Source organism: Gasterosteus aculeatus, chromosome 7, assembly GCF_964276395.1.
Source record: "Gasterosteus aculeatus chromosome 7, fGasAcu3.hap1.1, whole genome shotgun sequence".
NCBI classification, from domain to species: Eukaryota; Metazoa; Chordata; class Actinopteri; order Perciformes; family Gasterosteidae; genus Gasterosteus; species Gasterosteus aculeatus.
In genome coordinates this window covers 8,124,222-8,138,767 of record NC_135694.1, presented here as the reverse complement: position 1 = coordinate 8,138,767, position 14,546 = coordinate 8,124,222, and the positions used below count along the sequence as shown (strand labels likewise).

The 14,546-nt window shown below is 49.5% G+C and overlaps 1 protein-coding gene across 19 annotated transcripts in view; it reads right to left on the bottom strand.

Annotated features, from left to right (window-relative positions):
* Positions 1-14,546, bottom strand: part of LOC120821887 (nuclear factor 1 B-type) — a 56,178-nt gene that overhangs the window by 10,807 nt on the left and 30,825 nt on the right. For 6 of the 19 annotated variants that reach the window (XM_078106378.1, XM_078106388.1, XM_078106376.1 and 3 more), the window contains exons 3-8: positions 8,973-9,029; positions 7,408-7,476; positions 4,724-4,844; positions 4,401-4,522; positions 1,401-1,532; positions 1,077-1,261 (exon numbers count right to left, since the gene is read on the bottom strand). In XM_078106378.1, the coding sequence (XP_077962504.1) occupies positions 1,077-1,261; positions 1,401-1,532; positions 4,401-4,522; positions 4,724-4,844; positions 7,408-7,476; positions 8,973-9,029 (686 nt within the window). Of the gene's footprint in view, positions 1-1,076; positions 1,262-1,400; positions 1,536-4,400; positions 4,523-4,723; positions 4,845-7,407; positions 7,477-8,972; positions 9,030-14,546 lie in introns of all 19 variants that reach the window. The other 13 variants (XM_078106375.1, XM_040180965.2, XM_040180971.2 and 10 more) reach the window with 3 other exon arrangements.

The window sequence follows — 14,546 nt, the reverse complement described above, 5'->3', positions numbered from 1 at the left end:
CCCCCCCCACCCCAACTGGTCTTCCAGCGCTCTCTCTTCCCTATACCGCCTCACCAGACCACCACCAACCCCCCCTCTCCTTCCTCCAGCACCCCAGCAGAGGGCCAGTTAATTCTGCACAAGGGCCGGGCCACGGCAACGGCAAATATTTACAACCTTTATCATTCCCCGCGGTTTTTCTCTAGAGTAACAACCCCCCTCTTGCCCCCCACCACATACACACACCCTCCACAAACCGCCATCCACCCCTCTGGCCGGCTCCCTGCTCTGGAGATGGAGCCGTCTGCAAGGCCTTTGTTTACAGTGAGAACAGCGGGGTTTTATAAACTCACGTAAATATCACACGGCTGTCTCATCTACGGAGACGCCTGCTCTCTCTCTCAGTGTGATCCCCGAAAACATTAGAGCCCGGAGATTTTTCATTTTACTACGACGCCTCGATGCGGCTTTGAATGTTACAGTACGTGCGAATGCCACTGATATAGTTTGGTTTTTTACAGAGATGTACCGTTTTTTTTGTTTTGTTGATTTACCGTGACTACAAGGCCGAGAACATTATGTCAAATAGAAACATTCTTTCACATGACGTGTTCCGCAAAGTTTGTCGTGGGTTTGTCTGCAAAACGATTATTTGATTATGATTTAATTTGCCTATTTAAATGACCATTGGCTTCTGTAATTATAGGTTTTCTGACAATTATTAATATAAACTGTGGCCAGTTTAATGGCCTAATGGCATTAATAATTTAAATTCTTTATTAAAGAGGGTTTGGCGGAAAAACCCTGAGAAAAAGCAGGTCATTCTAATGAGATAATTAATGACCAAGAGCAGGTTTCAGATAAAAGAAAAAAAGAACAAGCAAAACAGGAGGATGTTTCTTTACTTGCTAATAGTCCAATAAGGCAGTAATGAAATAATGACAAATGCATGCTATAATTTAACTTAGGTCAGATGGGAACCGAGCCGAACAAGATAACAAAAGACTACTCGAGGCAATGGAACGCTTGCCAAGCGCAGCCTCCCGACTTCTGGCCGACAAACTGGCTTCTTCAGAGACCAGAGAGAAACCACCGACCTGGCTGCTCTGTGGGCTGGACGGGTCGTATGACGGCACGTAGCTCTTGAGGGTGTCAGCTGGGTTGAGGTGGGGCGGGTAGCGGATGGTGGTGTGCGAGAAGTAGGGCGACGGCGCCGGGGGCAAGATCGCCGAGGCCGAGAACTGCAGGGGCGAGTGCGGAGGGGGGCTCCTCGTCGATATAACTGCGAGAGAGACGGACAGAAGGGGTGAGAGGGGCATAAAAATGCATGTTAGTGAGGGTTGAGATGAAGCGTTGTGTTTACGAGGGGAAAAGTCCGTTGGACCTCCACATGTAGCAAAAGAGAGTCAGGAGTCACTCACCACTGTGTCCCACACCTGTTAGGCTTGGGTGATGAGGCTGAGAGAAAGTGCTGAGTCGTGATGAGGAGTCCTGCGGGGAGGTGGGGCTGAACAGCGGCTTATCGGGCTTCTTCATGGTAGGAGAGGACATATCTGCTGGTGGGAAAAACCAATACAAGCAAACACAAACTAATGAACTGCATGCTCAAGGTCAGGACATTTCTACAGGCCTCTTTTTATTTTAGATTATTTAGACTGGGAAAAAAAATATCTTTTAGCAGTTTTTATCCGCACGGGACAGATGATCTCGCTGGTGTTCTAAAGTATGCGCCATAAATAAGTGTGTTGCAGAAAATCAATTACCTTTTCCATTAAAACTTCCATTTTTCTACGAATGAAAGATAATAAGTGCCAAAAATGAATTACGGTTCAAATGAAGCAGAATTTGATCTGGGTGGGATTAGTGTTATCAAGGGCAGCCTGTCCTCAGCGAATGCCGTAGACGAAAAGAACATGTGTTTAGCTAATTAGAGACACTGCAAAGGGTCAAAATCACCCAACATGTGTGGAATCATAACAAATCAGTGGACTAAGACATTTAAGTCCTGTGAACATTCAGCTTTTGTCAAGTCTGAGCAGACAATTAAATCCAGCAATCAGATGCACAGTTGTAAAAGCAGCTGGCCGCTCAAATGGGATTTGAGAATTTCGGAACCCTCACGTAATCTCGAATAGGACGTAACGCCGAAACATCTGCGCGCCTCGGCCTTGTCTGCCTTACACCGTGTCCGACAAGCCGCCCCTGTAACTCCCCGTGAATAATCCTGGAGGCTCGGCAGAAGAGGAACCAGGGTAGTCGCATAAACTGAAAGCATGCGCACAATCTCTTCAAGTTGCACAATGTTGCGCCCGTCTCATGAGCAATGCTCTGCTGTCACGGCGGCGCGGGTTTCAATTTGCCACCGGGAAAGCAAGGTGTCGGGAAAGGGAACGCGATAACAAATAGTCGACGTCCGTCGCTTCTCTGAACACACGTCAACAACTTTAACATCGTCCATCTCTCTCCTCCCCAAATAAGCTTTTTTAATTCCCCCTGGTGTTAATAGTGCAGGATCCACCCACGTGACGGGAAGCAGCATTCTTCTCTGAGGACAGAGAGCGACAAACGTGGCCGGGAATTCAGGGGGATTTCCCAGTCTGACGTTGCGAGAGGAAACAGGCTCAAGTGCATTTTTGCATCAGAGGGAGAAATACCTTAGAGAAGACTGATAGCACTGCTAAATGTGTCCATGTTTAAACAGGAAATATTTTCTGTGGTGAAGAAATTCAACTTTTATTCTGTTGTGCTAATTAAATCCTTGAGGGAATCGATTGGAGCGCCTGGAAGAAATTAACTGATCACTAGAAATGAAACACTTTACATAGCTTGAATAAAAAGTCCTTAGGGATTTAGTTTTTTCTTTTGCATTTAGACCTCTGAAAAAAAGTCTTAATTCATGCAGGAGAGAAACAATTTATTCTACTACAGGCAGAGGTTTTGTGGAACGACAACCATGTGCGAGAAATGACCGCATATGGGTTCTATATCAACCCACTTCTCATTTATTCTCTCCTTGACAGAATAATGGATTTCTTTGGAGAGTTTCTTTACGACTCCTTTTCCTTTGTCCTCGCCCCAAAGATTCTTAAGTTTACGCGGAGCAACACTCTCAGGCCTGTAGTGCCCGAATGCCACCACTGTTGCATCAGCCGATGTTCCCCTCTCAGTCTTATTATATTTTTGACAACAATTTTTTAAAGTTAAAACCAAAAGTACAACCACAGAAAGGGAGGACATTTCCTTCCACTTGGTCCGATAAAAACGTTTTTCCTACCAGTGCGGGCAGCGGAGTGTGGAGAGAAGTCAGAGGGGGGGAGTGAGAACGATCCGGATACACGGGACCAAGAGGCCTCAATTAAAAAGGGTGACGGGGCCCTGCTCTGCACCAGGAGACGACGTAATGAGACATGCAAGCTGTCCCGCCAGGATCTCGCCTTCTCTCCCAGCTCCACCTTTTTTCTTCTGCTTTTTTTTTTTCTTTCTCCAGATTAAGTAGGCCCAACGTATGAGCTCATTAGGTGAGCTTTATTTCCTAATTCCCTTCAAAGCGGTCTTGTAAAAAGTTGGCACATGATCATCAAGACGCTATACCGACGGGAGAGTCCTCTCAAGTTGAGCCAAGATGCATTGCATGATTTCCTGATCTCCCCGATCATCTGATACTTTTGCCCTGCAGGTCTGCCGGCTCTACATGGGGTTTATAAAAAGGCCTTTCTCTATATAAAACACCCACAAGGGGTTTCAGCTATCTGCATATAAAGAAAAACGATACACCCGACATTTGAACACTCAATACTTTCTCTTGTATGAATTCAGCCCTCATCAGTCATCTAAATAACCAGCGTGCCGTTACAGCGAGTCGCGAATTTCCGCTGGAACAGTTTGTTCTCAGAACGGAGACTCTGCAATGCGCGATCCAACGTTTCTTTTGTGCGAGCGACAGGTGCAAGCAAATACAGATCCACATTCAGCCTGCGGTTCAAACGGGTTCAAACATTTATATCAGCGGCGACGCCCGAGGCTATCTCCGCCATGGCATGTGTTTTCCCCACAGTTGACCCGGGTTCACGCGCAGAGAAACCAGATGCAGATCATCCACAGCAAAAGCGGCCAGCGGCGGTGCGCGGCGGCTCGTGACAAGGCCCGAGCGTCAAGGAGACTTTGGGCTGTTGGGAAGCAACGCGAGGTGTTTGCTTTGATCGGAAACTATTTGCATGCGACGAGGGTGAAACGGGTGACGCTCCGCTTCCCTCCGTTGAATCCCGTCAACATGCCGCGCGGTCGGCGCACGGGCTGCCCCCCCCATCCCTACCGACTCTGTGGAACCCGTTTGTGTGACTGTGTGAATACGTTTCAGGTGGGTGTCACGGAAAGAATACCACAATAATAAATAAAAGGTAAGCTGAAAACAGAAAAATCACCTCCTTCTCTGTCGTGCCAGTTGGCCCGACTGCTGGCTGGCGAGCTGGGTGACGAGTAGAAGTCGGGTCCTGTCGGGCTGGTGTCCATGTTCTCCTCCATGTTGACGGTTTTGGGCCTTTTGCTGCGGGGCATTGGCAAAGTTTATGGTTTAGGAGGGCCAGTCATTATCGGATTTGGGGCGGTTGCATTGTGTGCAGGTTTAGTCAAACATAGAGTGAGAGTATTGATACAACACTCTCATATCTGTACATTAAATTCATTGTATAAATACTAAAAACCCAAATTTTCCAATTTTTGCTTTGTTGCCGTGACTTCCACTGACCTGCCGGGAGGGGAGGACAGGGAGCGGTGCAGCCCCACGCTGGAGTTCAGATCATGATAGTAGGGCTGGCTGGGCATGTCGGCCATTGAGAAGTTTACCGCGGCACCGTGGGTGATGGGCACTGCCGAGCGCACACAGGGAAAACAAAGAGAGACGGTTACTCTGCAATCACTTACAAAGGAGTCCGATGTCAGCGGTGTCGTCAGACCGAGTGCCGGCGGCATTCACCACACTCTGTATCTAGAGCAGCGCCGTTAATTGCGCCGCAGCTCGGCCGACCGTTATCGACGCTTGGTGTTTAGGGGCCCTCGGTATCGAATGAAGTGCTCCCTGCTCACAGGTTGACTGTCTGACCAATCGCGGATTAACGAGTCACTGCTTTTCCAAACGCGGTGGTGGCTGCAGGGGAGAATATTTACAGTAGCTTACATTTTATATGTGCCCCTAAGCAGACGCACACTAACTGTTTAGATATACAACGGCGAGGCGACTGGGTTTTTTAAGCATCCGACAGAACAAAAAGCAGGCTATTTCTGTTCGATCATTCTTTTTCTTCTCCACAGTCGGTTATAACACTCAGCGGTTATCTCGCGTGGCAATTTTCAGTTGGAAAGGTGTTGTTTTTCCCCACTGCGGTCAAGGTAAAGGGGTATTGTTTTCAAGAGAGGCCGTGCCAGTGTTTACTGAACAAAAAGAGCCACCCATCGTCTCTCGCTCTCTCTCTCTCTCTCTCCTCCGTCTCCCTGCGGCTCGAGCGGTTGGTTGGTTTGGAGTCGATGAGAGGACGGAGTGTTTGCCGCCGTCTGTTGTGGTCTGAGGTTCACCACTGGCACGGTCCCTCCGCTCAGCCTCCGCCCTGGCAGCCCACTGCAGCCCTGGCAAAGGCCCCTAACCCGCTGCTACCCACACCGAGCTGTCTGCGGAGGAATGCATCCGGCCCGGGGACGGCGAATACAAGCCCATTGTTTATGAGTTTTTTTTTTTTTCCCCTATTCATTCATGGATGAGGATACCCCCGACCATTTCTGTCTGTGCCGGTTTCTTTTTTTGGCACTAGGCTGCCCTGCCTGTCACTTCTTTTAATGCGCCGCATTCGCCACACTGCGCTTCTTTCAGCAGATCACCTCGTCGTACTGTACGAGGGGGGGGGAACATGTGATGTTTCACCGTGCACATTTTCTGTTGTCAAAATGTCCTTACACTTGCAAGTGGAGGCTCCTGTTGTATTAATGAGTGTCCCTGTCGAAACGCCGGACCGCGAGTCGGCCTTGAACTCCGCAGCCCCCTTTGATGGACTTCAAAGAATGTCTCGACAGTCCGGAGAGCGGGGAGAGAGGCGCGATGACGGACGAGCGGCTGCTTAGATATCTTCCCGGGGAGCGACCGGCTGAGTGAGTGACAATTCCTGCGTGTTCGTCGACCTTTTTAAAATTCCAACTCGACTTCAGTTGGCTTTGGCTCGGTCACATGAGAGCAAACGCGCCAGAGCAGCGGCCATCTGGTCAGGGTGCAAATTAAACGCTAGAACAAAAACACCGCCTTTGAAAGGGTATTCAGTCTCAGTGCAGTGACATCAGAAGGTTCTGCCGTCCAGAGCGGGATATATATATATATATTTATTTATATGCGAGACAGCAGAGACAACCTGGTCCAGGTTTCCTACATGAGAAACACTTCGATTCAACAGGTGAAAGGAAACCACGGCAAGCTGTAAATATGTTGACATGTGAATAACAAAAGCAACATTTTGAGGATTTCACATGAGAAACCCTTTGTGCAGGGAATACAAGTAAGTAGCTCGACATTTCTGAGTGATCAAGAGTTATAAATCACTTTTTCTCCTATTTTTTTACTCTTTTGTTTTGAAAATTGTAAAAAGGCCCAGAACCTAAAGACCTTTTCAGATGACTTCATCACAATCAAAACCGCGATCCCTTAAAATAGTTGTCGAATAACTCTCGGAATTTCAAACTGGCTCCAACCAAAGTTACGCGCAGACAGAGGTACATTCACAGACACCACAACACGGGTTTGTTTCACATGAGCGCAGGGGTTGGGAGCCTTTGTGCAATGCGAGGCATGTTCCAGCGCTAAAGTGCAGCAGAGGGACGCCTCGCGGCGTCCTCACTTATAAGAGGACTGCTGGAGGGACAACCGTTTAACGGCTTTGCGGAGGGCAGACGTGTCCATACAGATGCACACAAGTTCACACAGACGGCCGCGCAGTCATGTGTTCTCTTGTTGCAAAACAGACCGGACAAACTGGATTTGCCAAACTGCAGTTGTGCGGTGGCGTTCGGTAAATACGCAGAGGTTGAGAAGGGTTAACATGCAAATAAGGCCCAGCACCGCTGTGTGTCGGAGCGCAACGAAGACAGCTCCATGGATGCAACCTGGTTGGAGCTCTTCTCGGGGCCGCCAGGGCGCGTGGAGACAGATTGATTGACTTCTCCGTGACTCATATTGACTTGGTCGCACCTGTTAGGACAGGGGGAACTTACACCTTCCGCATTCCTGCGGTCACATGGACTTTGTGCCGATGTGATTCCGGGTGAAGCGCCGCCCATCGTCAACATGAGCGGCGGTGTAATGAGTGGCGGAGTGAAGGAATACCTAAAAGCACCTGTGTGTGTGTGTGTGTGTGTGTGTGCAGGTTAGTTAATGGGGCTACGGCATGTACTTACTTCTGGACACTCGCACCAGTTCTGTAACACTGAAGACTCCTGATTTGATGAAGCTGTCTTCCAAGTAAACTGCAGACAAGGGGACATACAGAAAATCAATGTTACCGTCATGCTTAGTATTCATTAAAGACTTTAATAGCAATTGTAAAATACGAGCGTTAAAGTTCCTTAAATGTGAAATGAACGGCAACATTGAGTTCAGCAGGTCGTCCAACACTTCAAGCATTCTGCTTCATGTTGGATGAAGACTGATAATAATCCGGTAGGTTGAGACAAGTGTAGACAAATACGAGGACACAATATCCCACAGTACTCCAAAGAAATGTTAAAAAGGGGGATTCTAAGTTGTGTTTATGTTTCGCTCTTTCCGTGAGATTTGATGTGGATCGCTGACTGGAGAACGACTGCAAGACAAATACAGTTACTGTTTATTGTGCCGGTTGAGTTGAAGTGTTTGAACAAACAACAGGAAGTCATTGTGTGCGGCGCAGTAAAGAGTGACAGGACAGGTGTGCGAGGAGCAGGAGGAGGAGGGAGTGACACGTAGGCTTAAACTCGTGCTGCTGAGAGTACGACGAATGGGCCCACGCTGGTTCGATTAACCACACCGGAATCCGCCAGGAAACATCCACCACAAAGTAACTGCATCGTTTATAAAAATAGATTTCATTCAACGTCAAAATGTTTTCCTCCCCTTTTTCTGAAAAGAAAATGATTTGAGACCAAATAACCGTAGTGTTCTGTATGACCGCACCAATCAACGGCTACGGGTGAAACAAATGAAATACCCAGACAAGTTACTGACACCCAACTGGCCCGGGCCTCGGCTTTGATGCAACGCCAAGGGCCCCGTGTCCGTGTGCCAGGGAGATGGGTGGACGGAGCGATTGGCGCCTACAAAGCCTCGTGCCTCCAGCGAGCCGACGGATTTTGCAGGGGACCGTGCCGAGGCCGAGGGCCTCAGAGGGCGGAGTCATTGGCTCGCCAGCCACGTTTGCTTTGGCAGAAGAATCGGCAGAACCAGCAGAACATCTCGGGCTATTTTCATTCCAGCGACGTGACGGAGTAGCGCGGGTCAGTCCAAAGGTGCAATCAGTAATGCGTTCACAGATCTTCAGTCTCTCTGTGTGTGTTTCTTAGGAGGGGAGGGGGGGGGGGGGGGGTGTTAACCTAGTGTTAACCAGGATGATGACGACTCAAATTGAATGATCAAATTCAATCTCGTTACTCCACATGCAAAGCCAAAAAACTACGGGCTCATTTGCAAGTGTGTGTCAACCGATGGTTCCTTTCATGCAGTTGACAAAAATCATACAGGGCTGGAGGGCAGGGCTTGTTGTTGCTCCAAAAGGCAGTACAGTACGGTTTTGTTCAGGGAGGGGGTGAGGGGGGGGGGGGATGTTGCCGACAGTAAGGGATTCGCTATTCTGACTGCGCGTCACGGAGGATCAACTTTATTGAGAGCAGGTAAGCTCCGGGTGCACACGGGGCGGCTGTACACAGGGCAAGCTGCAGAGGAACAATAGAGCGATGACAGGAGGGAGGACGACTGGTACCGTACATACCTGGAAGAGGGCTCTTGCCTGGCTCATTGTTACTGGGACTTCCTGACTGCTGCGAGTCTGCAAACACACAGAGAGACGGGAGGGAGAGGGGAGGAGGAGGAGGGGGGCTTAGTATAGCAGGAGGACATCTTCCTGGAACACTGGTTTCTTGTCAGCATTGATTTCCAGCAAGTATCCCCTGGTGGCCGGGCGAGGACACTGTATCCTGTAACTTGTGATTTAAAAATAAGTGAACGTTAAGCTGATATATGGTCTCTCTCTCTCTCGCTCTCTCCCAGCAGCCCAAAACTGAAGGAGGTCAAGTTCAAATTAAGAAACAGCTTCAGACCCTCAACAAGGCAAAAGTGCATTTCAGGGAACTTCCTGGTGCAATAATGTCTTTCCTTATCTACAAGTCAAGGCCATACCTACTGTACATTAAACACGACCGTTTTGTTTGAACAGCATTATCATTAATGGGGAGGCAGACAAAAGAAAAGGGCCCACTGTCTGACACTGGATAGCCTCAAAGTTTTTAACCGGCAGGACCTTTTTCAAAAGGGGCTGAAGGAGTGGAGCGAGAAGGGGGGGGGGGGGGCGGAGGGGGAGGGGGGGGTTTCAGAATGTGTCGGGTCCTGCTGTGCAAGGTACGAGCACAGAACAAAACGTGGACAGGAGGGGCGGGGAACTACACGGAAACATGAGTGGAATTCTTTCCATCGGCCCCCGGACTGACGTCTTTTACCTCGGAGCTCGCTCCTCCGGCGGATCTGCTGCGAGGCCCTTCGCCCCTTTTCACTTTTACGCCACTCAACGGCAGAGGTTGTGAAACAGCAAAAACAAACCGGTGTTCAAGATAGCCGGACACCAGTGCGTCTGTACAGCGCAAGAAAACTGACCCGAGCAGCCGAAGAGGCACAAGTGAGTCGGCCCCCACGGTGGTCGGAACGGGCCCGGGGGCCCACGACTGCCCTGAGACGGAGAGGCAGGTCGCTAACGCGAGAGGGCCCAGACGAGGAGCTGGAGACAGTGAACTCGGATACCCTCGCCTTGCAACAACACCCCTTTTTCCTGCCGCAGCTCTCATGAGCCGTGTTACGGAGGCAACGGAGGAAAGGAAGGAGAGGGGAGGGGGGGGGAGTAGTTGAAAGATTTATCCCTTACTTGTTCTCTCTCTGTGTCTCTCTCCCTCTTTCACTTGTTCCCCCTCTCCTAAATTTGACTATTAAACAGCGCTGCAAAAACAGAATGTTCTTGGCCAAAGCTCAACAATGACAAAGTAGGGAGTGAACAGGGCCATACATTAAGAGGAGGAAGAAGAAGAAAGAAACCTCTTTCCAGTACAGTTAGCCCTTAAAAACGTTACAGGCTCACAATACATCTCTGCTTCCTAAAAACACGTGGGCAACTTTTTTTAAGGGATCATAAAGGTTCTAATCTGTCCTGTGCACAAAGTATAAAGCATAAATAATGTAATGTATATAAGGCTGCAGCTGAGGATTTATATATTTATTCTAACACTAAAGAAAGTAATAATAATAATAATAATAAAATCACAGAAAAGCAGAACATCTTCAGGTTTGAGAGGCTGAAGCGAAAAAAAGAATTTGCATTTGTCTTCAATAAATCTCTATCAAATTATCGATGATCAAAATAGTTTGAGGTTAAGTTTTCCAGTTAATTGTTCAACAAGTTCTTTCCTTGCCAATAAGCAGCGAGTCCCTTAAGTTTCTCCGTACACACACACACACACACACACACACAGTGTGTGAAGCAGCTTTTGTGAGCGAGCGCCGGTTTGTGTGGATTTGGCACAGCACGTCCACGAAGTGATTGCAGGGAGCTCGGTGGCCTTGACTCCCTGCCCCCCCCCCCCCCCCCCCCCCCCCCTTTCAGCCCTCCGCCCAACGTGCCACTTTCAGTCATCCGTCAGTCTCGTTACCACTGCCAAGTCTGCGCTCGCGCCCCGAGAAATGCTGAGTGGGATAGAAACGGGCCATGGGAGAGAAAGAGAGGGTGGAAATGGCTGATCGGGCGCTGCGAAGGTGGCGAGGGCCGACCGGGAGGTGAAGGCGGGCGAGGTTAGATCGGATCAGAGTTTTGTGTTTTGCGTTGATTTTTTTTTCTTTTCCCTTTTTCTCTCCTTCTTTGAGGGCGGAACAGGCAACCATGACACAAAGAGCAGATGGTGGCTGCAATTAGAGATCCCAGGCAGCATCTTCCAGCATGAGGCCCTACTGCAGCACCAGGAGAGACCACCTGGATGACTCAAGGTGGGATGCGAGCATATGGCGCATCTGCCAGGCCTGCGCCGGCGCTGGAAACACCTCCCCTATTGCATTACATTCTACCTTTGACCCGAGAAGGGCAGCTTCAGGCTCCTTCATCTTCTCTCAGACTCATTAGGACTTTGTTTGGAGCGGTGCTTACAGATTTTCCAGGCCGCAAGCTGGCTGTTTATATTTACCTTACATCTTTCACTTTTTTTTTTTACACAACTGGTATTTATATAAAGCCTCAAATAAAATTTCTCAATTACAAGGGGTTGGATTTAAGAGCATATAATTTGCCTCGGATTTAAAAAAATATATATGCATATAAAGTGGCTGAAATAAAGTGAAGGAGTGGGATATTTGCAGCTTGGGGCCATACGTCCGTGTCCAAAAGGTGTCCAGCGCAGAGGCCCGGCCAATCCGATAGTCTTCAAATAAGCAGTAGTGTAACCTGTAAATAAACAGTGTTGCGGTCGAGGAGGCAGGGATTTGCCCTGGGAGCTTGGCAGGCCTCGATCACGGAGCTAGACACCACACAAACACACACACGCACGCACGCACCCACACACACGCACGCACGCACCCACACACATGCACGTACACACGCGGCCCTTTTCCAAAAACAACATTTCTTGGCACCCTCCTTCCCTGCCACTTGTTTAAATAAACAAACCGGTTCATGAAGGAAGAGAGAGAAAAAAAAAAGCGAAACAGCAGCACGTATATGAATCAGATCATCTGCAGTTCCTCCGCAAAAAAAAAATATGCAAAGGAAAAAAAATTGCAGAGTGGGCTTGTGGGTATTTGGGACGTGTCCACGAGCTCTTACACCTTCTTGTCCAGTGGGATACTTATCATACCGCTGTAATGATTAGGGCAATTAGGGGTAATGGCAACAGAAATCTGGCTCTGCAAGAAAGTTTCTTGGAGGGTTCCTCCACGGCCATGTGTGTAATCACTAAAACACTCTCCAAACCCACCCTACTCTTGTTTTGGCATTATACCCATTCTGCTCCCACTAAATTGTGGAACACACATCTGCAGAAACACACACACATAGTGTGATTTAAATTAGCCACATAGTTTGGAAAACTTTCTTTTTTCTTCTTTTCTTTTTTTTTTACATTTGCAGTGCACGTTCGTTGCCCGCAAAACGCCTCGCGGACACGTAAATACATCCTCCAGGAAAAGAGCACACGCACCGCCCTGCAGATGCATACCGCCGTCGACATTTCAGGAGGAGAAGCCTGTCTGGCAGCCATTTTATGCCGAGCGGGGTTCTGTGCACATGTATAGCACTCTGGCTGCCAGAGGCATGGGTCCCGAGCCAAGACGCATTTCAGCAGCCCGGGGAGGCCGAGGGGAGGGGAGAGTGCGCAGGAGAGGCGGAGAGGGGTGGAACTCCGGGAGAAGTAGGGAAGAGGGAGAGAGAGGGGCAGAAAATATCGACCTAATTACGGAGCAGCTCCGATGCGTAATGTTTCGACAATACAGCTGCTCCCGAGTAAATATTTGATGTGGCCGAGCAGACTTTCTGCTCAGTGTCGTCCTGCTTTTCTTTCCCTTCCTGCTGCCGGAGACCGGGGGAACTGCACGGGCGAATCAAATAGGCGCCCGCGTCCGTGCGTGCGTGCCTGCGTTGCACACAGGGTCATGCAAGTCTCGACAGTGTGTGCGAATGACTGTACATGTGCCGCTAAGGAATGTGCGTGCACTTTGTCCCGCGTCCTCCTCTGCTCCTGGTTTCTGTCGTTCACAGCTTCGGCGATGACCTCACGCGGCTCGGGCCGGCTTCCAACAGCCGGCGGAACCGGCTCTCCTCCCCAGATCGGCGGCTTTCTTCTCCTCGCTATCCGTCCATCGCTGTCACCGTGCCCGCAACAGTATCCTTCCCCTATTGTATCTCTTGGTGCGGACCTACTGCTCGGTGTGCATCTGTGACGATATCATCTTATCCTGGCCAGAAGCGCGCACGGCGCTTTCACATTTCTTGATTATTATTTGCCCCTCATATCTCGCTTTCTCTTTTTTTCTCGCCTCCATCTGTGGTGGCAACCCCCCCCCCACCTTCCACCCCCTCCCCTGCCGACCACCCCCCACCGTTGCCGCCTTTTTTTAATGCCCTCTCTCTCTCTATTTCTTTGTCTTTCCATCTCTCTCTTCTCTCCCTCCCTCCCGCTTTGTTGTCTAAACAAAGTGGCCTTTATCGGGATGAGCCGCAACCCAAACAAGCCAAACAAAAGATATGGGAGAGGAAATCTGCCCGCAGAAGAGGGAGGATCTTATCGTGCCAGGCATTGTGTGCCAGCCTGCCAACTGGCGATGCCCCCCGCAGCCACCAAACCCTCCCTGTACACACACACACACACACACACACACACAAACACCGAAATCTGGCATCTCCCCACCGCCCCCGTTTCCCTCACCCGGACGCACGCATGGCGTTCTGCACCTGACCTGGCCAAAAGGAAAGTGATTTTGTCGCAGAGGGTGAAGGGAAGACGAGGCGTTGCAGCCAAATGGGACGCCATCTTGGAGCGGCATTGTCTGCGATGAGCTGCAACTCAGCAGCAGAGCAAATTAAAAATAATCAAATGTAGCGCAAAATCTCGCTCTCGCTATTTTTCCTGTATTTAGTGTTGCGCTTTAACGTGTTTTGAGTACCCCTCTTTATCCTCTTCCACACGCTGTTGCTGGATTTGTTATCACAGGCAGATATGCATGGTATTGCATTCCCTTTGCCAAGCTGTGACTGCCGGTCTTTCCCCAATGCTGCCGATTCACTGTTTGACACCGTAATTATTATCTCATAATTGGAACAAGGCAAGTATTTCTTACTGGCTTAAAGGAGCACATAGTAATCCGGATGGCTATCCTATCCAATGACACTGCCACTGAAGAGGAATGCAGGTACAGTAGGATGAGTTACACACACACACACACACGAGGAGACCCAGCCACACAAAAGCAAGAGAAAGGCAGAAAGTGAGAGGGGCAAAGTTGAAACGTCTGTGAGAACAATGACATTTTGCCTTCTTTTCTCCAAGCCAGACACCACAGACTTGCTCAATAGAGCAGAAGGGGAGACACACACACACACACACACACACACACACACACACACACACACAGTAGGACTGTCAGGGTTTGAGACTTATGGAATCAAGTGGGATCCCAGCCCAGACAAGAACAATGAGGAGCCATACAGTTCATGTGTGCGCGGTTGACTCTGTGCGACCCGGCTCACTTTGTACCTCTCTGTGGGCGAGTTGCATCTCTGGATGTGAGCATTGCCACCTCCGTGTGAATGTGCGCGTGTGCG